General features: G+C 46.3%; 1 protein-coding gene and 1 pseudogene across 1 annotated transcript; both read right to left on the bottom strand.

Annotated features, from left to right (window-relative positions):
* Window positions 1-10,603, bottom strand: LOC112313914 (zinc finger protein 814-like). The gene is made up of 3 exons (XM_045203553.2): window positions 10,360-10,603; window positions 9,373-9,499; window positions 1-4,822 (listed from the first exon to the last, which is right to left on the bottom strand). Exons 1-3 carry the CDS (start codon window positions 10,366-10,368, stop codon window positions 2,256-2,258), a joined length of 2,703 nt encoding a protein of 900 aa, XP_045059488.2. The 5' UTR covers window positions 10,369-10,603; the 3' UTR covers window positions 1-2,255.
* LOC123480734 (large ribosomal subunit protein eL34-like) lies at window positions 6,943-7,301 on the bottom strand (annotated as a pseudogene).

The raw sequence follows: 10,603 nt of genomic DNA, 5'->3' as shown, positions 1-10,603 counted from the left end.
CCTACCTGTGACTCAAACATTACACTATAAATTATTGACAAAAGATAAAACATATTCATAGAAAGAATTGTACACATAGTTTTATACAATTTTCATTTATAATCTAAAAAATGGAAATGCCCCAAATGTCTGTAATAGGATGAATGGATAAAGCAACTGTGGTATATCCAAAGATAGCAGGAATATAAAGGGAACAAAAAATAAGCAAACATTTAATGATTCCATCATATAAATTACAGAAAATGCAAAATTATCTACACTAAGGGAAAGTAAGTCAAGTTATTTGAAGGGCTGTGATGGGCAGGGAGAGAAAAAAAAGGACAAGAGGCAAAAATACACTGGCAGGTGAAGTCATTCCCATAACTGTAAACAATGATGCTTTCAGTTTCACATGTATCTCAAAACATCAAATAGGACGCTTTAAATATGAGCAGTTTATTACATGTACGTTTGTTCTCCTGCCTGTGCAACATGGCCTTGGGAATTCATTACAGGAATTCACAACACGTTTATTTTCTATGACAAAGACTTTAGGCACGCCAGACACACACACCTGGCCCTGGCTGCTGTGGCTCAGTGGATTGAGTACCAGCCTGCAAACTGAAGGGTCGCCAGTTTGATTCCCAGTCAGGGCACATGCCTGGGTTGCGGGCCAGGTCCCCAGTTGGGGGCTTGCGAGAGGCAACTGATCTATGTATCTATCCCGCATCGATGTTTCTCTCCCTCTCTTTCTCCCTTCCTTTCCCTCTCTCTCTAAAAATAAATAAAATCTTTAAAAAAAAAAAAGCCTGGAGATCCTAAGATTTGTGTGCACACTGACCCGCCCAGTCACTGTTTCAGAAACGCTGGTGTATTTAAGAAGCACATTCCATTGTGCTGGCTGAAGTCTCCAGTCCCCACAAGTGCAGGGCCCTTTCAGTAGCAGTTACCATTTCCAGTAGCCCCGATGGCACCACAACCAGCGACCATCACCAAAGGAATCGAATTCATCGCAGGGCCTAGGAAACAGATTCCCTTCAACATCCCCTGAGACTGTCGCCTGTGAGCAATGGGAAAATTCTTGCTGCTCCAAGAAGCACTCGAGATTGTCACATCTGACCCCTCCACAGGTGATTTCTAAATCTCCTAAAATTCATAGCTTCTAGGCTTCATGCAAAGACCAAAAAGGCCTGCAGTCCTTCCTAGAAAGAACGCAAATTTGGCAAAAATCGGTGAGCTGTATTTTGACATTATACTGTCCTTATGAAGAACACAAAGTTAGGGATCCTCATAAAAAAAAGTGCACCTTTTGTACTTGGGGAGCCAAACTCTGTTTATGAAATGTACCACTCGCTAAACAGAACTCAGAAACTAAAAGAGAACTGACACAGCAAGGAATTAAACACTGTACGAACCAAGGCAATGTGCAGCACAGAGGTCAAGTTGGTAACTTGGAAGCTAGAAAAATTCCTGGGGGAACATGGCCCTCCAGCCAGACTTATGCGATATTCTCTGAGCCAATAAAGGGTTGGATTTCTGCCCAATGTGACCCCAAAGACCTCAGGAAACTCCTCTTTTCCTCCAATACACGAGAGAACAGAAGTCAGCACAGCGGGATGGTAAGGGACACAGCTGTGGGGGCCTGCCACGTGGTAGTCTCAAATGACTGATAACAGAAAACGGCGAAGCGCCCGGGCAGGGGAGAAAGTGAAACATAGACACAAATGTTTCCCACATAACTAAACGTACGGTGGCTCTCCCAGCTGCGGACAGCTGGGTATATGAGATCAAATGCAGGCAGGTAGCTTCTTGTGGTTTCTTCCAGTGTCATACTGACAAGAAAAGTGCACATTCCCTTGCACATCTAGGGTCTTTCTCCAGTGTAAATTCTACACTGCATAATAAGGTAAACTCTTTAAGGATTTTCTACATTCTGTGCGCTTATAAGGCCTTTCTCCTGAATGAACTGTCTGGTGGTGCAAGACTGTGAATCTATGGGAAAGGACTTTTCACCTTTGCTACACTGTAAGGCCTTTGTCCTGTGTCAATCACCAGATATCAAACTCCAGACAGATACAACACTTCCTACACTCCATACACTTATAAAATCATTTTGCAGTATGAAGTCTTGAGTGTTAAGAAAGGTAAAATTTATGGCGAAAAGACTTCCCACATTTTTTAACTCACACACCTTTCTCCAGTGTGAACTGCCCAGTGTTATTTGGACTGGGAACTATCCTTAAAGGGTTTCCCCCATTTGCTGGATCATAAGGCCTTCATCTTGTGTGAACTCGCTGGTGTACAAGAAGGTGATGTCTCTGGATAAAGGATTTCCCACACTCACTGCACACATAAGGCCTTTCACCTGTGTGAGTTCTTCTATGGCGAATGAGTGCTGAGCTCTTGGGAAAAGATTTCCCACATTCACTGCACTCATAAGGCCTTAACCCAGTGTGAATACTCTGATGATAACGGAGGCCAGAGCCCGAGGAAAAAGATTTCCCACATTCAGTACACTGGTAAGGCTTTTCTCCAGTGTGAACTCTCCAGTGTTCAATGAGGTAAGAATTTGCTCTAAAGGACTTCCCACATTCAGTACACTCATAAGGCCTTTGGCTTGTATGAACTCTCTGATGATCACGGAGGGCATAACTAGAGGTAAAAGATTTTCCACATTCACTGCACTCATGAGGCCCTTCTCCACTGTGAACCCCCTGATGATAACGGAGTTTCCTCTTAGTGGTGAAAGATACCCCACATACACTGCACTCATAAGGCCTTTCTCCTGTGTGAGCTCTTAGGTGTATAAGAAAGTAGCATTTTTGGATAAAGGATTTTCCACATTCACTGCATTCATAAGGCTTTTCTCCAGTATGAACTCTCTGATGATTTCTCAGGTTAAAACCAGATGCAAAAGATTTTCCACATTCATTGCACTCATAAGGCCTTTCTCCTGTGTGAACTCTCTGGTGTGTAAGAAGGTGGTGTCTTTGGATAAAGGATTTCCCACAGTCACTGCACTCATAAGGTCTTTCTCCAGTGTGGACTCTCTGATGATTACTAAGGTTGGAACCAGCTGAAAAAGATTTCCCACATTCAGTACACTGATAAGGCATCTCTCCTGTGTGAACTCTCTGGTGTAAAAGAAGGTGATGTCTTTGAATAAAAGATTTCTCACACTCACTGCACTCATAGGGTCTCTCTCCTGTGTGTACTCTCTGATGATTACTGAGGTTGGAAACCGATAAAAAAGATTTCCCACATTCACTGCACTGATAAGGCCTTTCTCCAGTATGAACTTTCTTATGATAATGAAAAGCAGAGCTAGAGGTAAAACATTTCCCACATTCACTGCACTGATAAGGCCTTTCACCTGTGTGAACTCTCTGATGTTGGATGAGGTTGGACCTTTGGCTATAAGATTTCCCACATGCATTGCACTTATAAGGCTTTCTTCCAGTGTGAACTCTCAGATGATAACGAAGGCCAGGGCGAGAAGTAAAACATTTCCCACACTGACTACACTCGTAGGACCTGGATCCATTGTGAACACTCTCATGATAACGTAGGCCGGGCCGGGACGTAAAAGATTTCCCACACTCACTACATTCGTAAGACTTTTTTCCACTATGAACTACCTGGTGCTGAGTGAGGTACGACTCTTGGCTAAAGGACTTCCAACATTCAGTGCACTCATAAGGCCTTTTTCCTGTGTGAACTCTCTGGTGTAGAATGAGTATTGAACTACTGGTAAAGGGTTTCCCACACTGTGTGCACTCAAAAGGCCTTTCTCCTGTATGTACTTTCCGGTGAAAAGTAAGTACTGAACTATTGGTAAAACATTTCCCACATTCACTACACGGATAAGGCCCTGCGCCAGTGTGAACTCTCATATGCACAAGGAGGTAAAATTTTCGTCTAAAGGCTTTCCCGCATTGCGTGCACTCATAACGCCGTTCTCCAGAGTGAGCCGTCCGTTGTCGAATAAGGATGGATCTACGGCTGAGCGACTGCGCACATTCGCAGCACAAGTCATGTATTTTTTTAGTATGATTTCTCCAGGGATAAATGAGGGCAAATTTTCGGTTAAAGGACTTCCCACATTTGCTGCACTTGTACTGTCTTGCCCGACAATGAATTCTTCGATGATGACTAAGGGTTGAGGTTCGCCTAAAAGACTTGCCACATTTGCCACACACGTGACGATTTTTACCAGTGTGAACTCTTTGGTGAACTACTAATGAGGACTGATTCCGAAGTGCTTTCCCACATTCAGGGCACACAAAACACTGTCTTCCAGTGTGGGCGTCCTGGTCCTGAGCATGTGTGAGTCCAGGGCCGAAGACTTTCTTATGTTCTGTCCAGGTCAAAAGAGTTTTTCTCTTTTCTGTAGTTTCCCCACACTGAGTCATTGTGTTGGGCTCCTCCCCCGTGTGAGTCACTTGCTGCTGTAGATGTTCTGAGGTGGCCAGGAAGTTCTTCCCGATTTCATCACAAATGAAGGGCTTTTCTGAAACATAGAATCTATGGCTCTTCACAAACAAGGCCCTGTCCACACTGCTTCTTAAGGGTTTCACTCCCAGGTGCTGCTCCTGGTGTGTTTGGAGGTTTCCACTACAATTAAATTGTTTCATACACACCCCACACCTGAACACTTTTTGGCTGTGTGGTGTTCCTTGGTGCTCAGCCAACTGGAATATGTCTCTCAAGACTGGACCACAAGTCTGACAGAAGTGGGTCTTCAGGGAAGAGAGAGCTGCCCTGGAGGTGTTGGCCTGTGACACTCCCACAGAAACACTCTGTTCAAAGGGGGCTTCTACGTCCTCTGGTCTACAGCAGCCACCTGAACGCAAATAAATGCTGGTGAAGTACATGCTGACTATAGGAATGGAGCAGTGTCATCATAAACATGTATTTGTTACATCAGGAGTAAGCCTATGGGATGGTTTTCAATGAGGGGAGTTAAAATGTGGATGGGGAAGTAGCTCCTGAGCATTACTCCACCTCTAAGACAAAAGAATGTAAAGTTCTCACCAAGGAAAGGACACAAGAATAAGGTGTAACACAAACAAGATAAACATGTTCTAAAATTTGTGTGTTGGGCCCTGGCTGGTGTGGCTCAGTGGATTGAGTGCCGGCCTGTGAACCAAACGGTCGTTGATTCAGTTCCCAGTTGGGGCACATGCCTGGGTTGTGGCCCGGGTCCCTGGTGGGGGGTGCTCAGGAAGCTACCATACATTGATGTTTCTCTCCCTTTCTCTCTCCCTTCCCCTCTCTAAAAATAAATAAAATCTTAAAAAAAAAAAGAAAGAAAGAAAATAAAAATTTGTTCCTTGGAGAAAGAATTCCCGTAGGACTTCTTTTGCTTGTGACATGAGGCTGTGTAGAAGAACACGTCAAACCCAGAAAAAACTAATTGCAGCAGAGTAGCTGCCATTCAAGGCCAATGTACGGATGCATGCTAACCTCATGACGTGTGTGGACCAACGGCACAGAGCAACAGAGGAAGAGATGAGAGAGATGTGTGAGATATGAATCTGAGGAGGAGGAGATTCTCCATGGGCTACAAGTCAGGGTACGTGTAGCAAAGTTGTAAAATGACTACTCAGCAAAATGGCAATGTTAAGGAAAGAAAATTAGAAATGGAGTGCGGCCCAAGTGGTGTGGCTCAGCTGCGCGTCATTTTGCAAAGGGAAAGGTCAGGGGTTCTATGCTCGGTCAGGGTACACGCCTGGCATTGTGGGTTTGGTCCCCATCATGGTGCGTACAAGAGGTAACCAACCGATTTTTCTTTCTCACACCATTGTTTCTCTCTGTCTCTTTCTCCCTCTCTTCCTCCCTCTCTAAAAATTAAATAAATAAAATCTTTTAAAAATAAAAAAGAAATGTTGTAACTGGCAATGACAACAAAACATGGGTTAAATGAAAACAGTCCTGGTTTGATCAAAACAGTGTTGACATCACACCCTAACCAGCTTCAAAGACCAGATGCCTGTGAGTTCACCTCGCAGCCTCAGCTGTTGAGAAATGCTACAGTATTTGCCATCCTTGACCTCAGCTGTCAGAGCTGAAACTGCCCCACACAGGCAGCCAATGACCTCACAAGCAACCCGAAGTGAAGACCTTTATACACCAGAAAAACCCTGTAATGGAAGGAAAGGGCCACTAATCCATCAAATGTGGAGACATCAAAAGTTTGTAAGGAACACACACGAAAAGCAAAGAATCGTAACAACACCAAAGGAGCACAGTAAGTTTCCACCAAGTGAAGGCAACAAAGTCTGGACAAAGAATTCAAAATAGCCCTGGATGGGTAGCTCAGTTGGTTAATGTGTGGTCCTGGTATGTCAAGGTTGCAGGTTTGATCCCTAGTCAGGGCACACACAAATAATAAACTAATGAATGCATGAATAAATGGAGCAGCAAATCATTGTTTCTCTCTCTCTCAATCAAATCAATAATAAAAAAGAATTCAAAATAATTTTTCACAGAACCTTAGCCAGCTCCAACAGAACACAGAGAGACAACTCAGGGAAATCAGGAAAACACATGAACACATCAACTTCAGAGAAAAACTTTTTAAAATTCAGGTTTTTCCCATTATCATTTATCCCCACTATACCCTCTTCCACCTCTACCCAGCCACCCAAGAAAGGAACTTTTAAAAAAATGAGTTAAATAGAAATGCTGGCCCTGGCTGGTGTGGCTCAATGGGTTGAGCACTGGCCGGTGAACCGAAGGTCGCAGGTTTGATTCCCAGTCAGGGAACACTCCTGGTTTGTGGGCCAGGTCCCCAGTTGGGCATGTGCAAGAAGCAACCAATTGATATTTGTCTCCAACATCGATGTTTCATATCCCTCTCTCTCTCCCTTCCCCTCTAAGAATAAATAAAATATTTTTTTAAATTTTTTAAATTAAGCCTTTAATTATTTTTATTACTCAAAAAAGCTTCATTTTTTTTTTTCATTTAGCTTTCTGACTCTGTGCTTGTGTCTTCAATACTTTGACAACAATTTTCTGCTCCTCAATACGGAAAGCACACTCGACCCTGCCACAGACCCAATGAGCACACGTGGACCCACCGCAGGCCCTGCTGACATGTTTTCCGTTTCAGACAACCTCACTACAACTTTAGGTCTCACGGCACGAACTCTGCGAAGTCGGCCTGGGCACACGCCACGTGCAGATTTTGGTGCTTTCCCGACCTTTTTGGTATACAGGCACACAATTCTATTGCCAGGGGGTCAGGACAGCCCAGTTTTGTCGGAGGCTGTATTGCAGGACAGCCTCCGGAGGTACGTCAAATGTGGGCCCTTGCGCATGCCCCCCTCGGGAGCCTCTGCCCCCGGGCCGGCGCGAAGGAGCGCGTCTGGGCTGCCACAACCCCCCGGGCCGGCGGCCCACCGCAACAGGAGCAACTGCAATAAAATATTTTTCTTTAAAGAAAGAAATGGTGGAGGGGTTAGTTGGGGGTGGAAGAAGGAATAGGGGGATAAATGGTAAAGGAAAAAAATAAAATTAAATTAAAAATTAAGACAGCAATCACGTTGACAAATATCAAAAACAATAATACATACACACAAATATCACCTAGGGGGTGAAAGATCTGGACACTGAAACCTATAAGACATTAATGGAAAAAAACCCTGAAGACACAAACAAATGGAAAGATAGCCCATGTTCATGGATTGGAAAAATTAAGATTGTTAAAATGTCCATACTACCAAATATAATACACGATCCCATGCAATACCTATTAAAATTCCAATGGAATTTTTTGTGGAAATAGAAATGGAATCCTAAAATTCACACAGAACCACAAATGGCCTCAAATAGACAAAGCACCCTGTTAAAAAAGATTTTATTTCTTTATTTTTAGAAAGAGGGGAAGGGAGAGAGAAAGAGAGGAAAAGAAACATCAGTGTGTGATTGACTCTCCCACGCCCCCTACTGGTGAACTGGCCTGCAACCCAGGCATGTGCCCTGACTGGTAATCAACAGGTGACCCTTTGGTTCACAGGCCGGCACTCAATGCACTGAGCCACACCAGCCAGGCCAGCAATCCTGAGCAAGATCAAAGCTAAAACTATAACACTTCCTAATTTCAAACTATATTACAAAGCTACACTAATCAAAAAAGTATGATACTGACATAAAAGCAGACATACAGGGAGATGGATTAGAATAAAGAATCATTAAAGAATCCCATGTATAGCCCTGGCTGGTGTGGCTCAGTGGATTGTGTTGGCCTGTGAACCAAAGGGTTGCTGGTTCAATTCCCAGTCAGGGCACATGCCTGGGGTGTGGGCCAGGTCCCTGGTACGGGGTGCAGGAGAGGCAACCACATATTGATGTTTCTCTCCCTCTCTATCTCCCTCCCTTCCCCTCTGTGTAAAAATAAATAAAATCTTAAGAAAAAGATATTATTTATTTATTTTTATAGAGCGGGGAAGGGAGGAAGAAAGAGAGAGAAACATCTATGGGGACGTGGCTCGAAACCTGGGATGTGCCCCGACTAGGAATCGAACCAGTGACCCCTTGGTTTGCAGGCAGACACTCAATCCACTGAGGTACACCAGCCAGGGCTGATATCACTTATATGTAAAATCTAAATAAATAAAGAGTTAAACTCACAGAAATGGAGTAGAACGACAGGGCCAGGAGAAAGGCATACTGGTCAAAAAGTACCAACCTTCAGTTATAAGATAAATAAGTTCTGAGGATCTAGTGTAAAACGTGGTGATTACAGTTAATAATACTCTATTGTACACTTAAAAGTTACTGGGAGAGTATATCTTAAGCGCTGTTACCCCCACCCCAAAATGATTATGCCGGGTGAGGGAAATGTTCACTAACTTGATTATGGCACTTACTTCACAATATATACATGTATCCATCATCACACTGTAGACTTCGAACACATACCATTTTTCAGGTCAGCAACGGTGAAACAAAACAGACAGACAAAAGATCTAAACAAAACTCTACAAACCATGCAAGGGGGTCTTGAAAAACAGCCCGTGGTAAATAGTAACGATGACAATGCTCCCAATTTCTAGCACAGGGAGGCCCTAGGAAATGTCAGCTAAAGGAAGGGATCAAAACAATGACCATGAATGTGGACACAGTGACCGGCCCAAGGGGAGTGCAAGCGTGGTGGGACGCATCAGGCTCACTGCGAGTGTCCCTATAAGAGGTCAGTCCAGCAGGTACTGGGGCTGCAGCCCAGAGAAGAGGGCAGTGCAACCACCCAGGCCTAGAAACACAGCGGGCTGCAAAGGGAAGCATGGCCTGTGGTCCACATGTGAGAAGGACAGAGCACCCTCTGGGGAGAGGAGAGTGGGGCAGGACAGAGCCCAGTCCACATCACTGGTGAAACTGTAAAAGTCTTACCCAGAGAGGATGTAAGAGCAAAGTTCTCCAGCATCACATCAAGGTACAGGCGTCTCTGAGCCTCGTCAAGCAGCCTCCATTCCTCCCAGGAGAAGTGCACGGCAACGTCGACAAAGGTCACACTGGCCTGTCAAGATGGGGACAGAGGAAACCACAAACTTTGTCTTTCTGAGAACCTCACAGTCCACCACCTCACACATCTCCTGCCTGTTCATCCTCCTCCAGGGCTCCCGCATCAGAGGAGATATCAGGCCCTGGAGACTGGGATGCCTGTTCACTGCTCAGGGACCAGTAATGACTGCATTCAGCCCTCAGCAACAGGCAGTGGGGACACACAGACCTCATCCAAGCTGCGGGCCATACCTGCAGGACCCCATCCTTTCTGCAGAGCAATTGCCCCGAAGTCTCTCAGACTGTACCTGCTACACTCAGCAAACGTGGGCTCCTGCTTCACCTGGTCCCACCCCAGGGCCTTGGGGCCATCAGCTCACACGACCTACACATGTGTGCACCACTGTGTACACACTACCTTCTAACACCTTGGGTTCCCACAGTCCCACCCCCACAGCTCTGCGACCGCCCAGCCCTGCATCACCGGCATCTCTCTCCACTCACCCGGTGGGCGGCCCACGGCACCCAGAGAGAGTGCTCGAGAACCTCCACCACCACCCAGCACACCACCATCCTCCGCGGGGTCCCACAGCCGGGGAAAGCCCAATGAGACTCTGCAGTCCTCCCTGCCTGCCTCTGACCTTCACTTCATTGTTAGGCACCCAGAAGGGCAGTAAATTTCAGATACGAATAACCCTGGTCCCCTCTGCACTGTACTTGCTGTCCCCGCAGGAGCCACACCCTCCTGTCTCCACTCAGCCTTCCTCGCGATCCCGGACTCCGAGGCCTGGGGTGCAGGATATGGCAGGCGCCCCGCACCCGGGCTGCAGCGCTCGGTGGGGCGACGTGGGGAGGACCCGGGGGACGGGCACTCACCGCTGCCATCGGGCTCCGCGAGCAGAGCAGGGCGCAAACGCGCGCGGACGGCCACGAGGGAGCGGCGGCGGCGGGGGCGCGAGAGGTGAGGGGCCCCTGGATAAAGTGGTCCCTGTGTCCGCCGTGGCACGGGTCACCCGGGCGGCAAAGCCCAGCCTCACGCCCGTGTCTGGGAGGCGAAAACAACGACGCCTTTGCGCCCACTCTTTTCGTCGGCTCAGTCCCCACGGACGCTGGGGAGCTG

Source organism: Desmodus rotundus, chromosome 12, assembly GCF_022682495.2.
Source record: "Desmodus rotundus isolate HL8 chromosome 12, HLdesRot8A.1, whole genome shotgun sequence".
Lineage (NCBI taxonomy): Eukaryota > Metazoa > Chordata > Mammalia > Chiroptera > Phyllostomidae > Desmodus > Desmodus rotundus.
This window is presented reverse-complemented; position numbering and strand designations above follow the sequence as displayed.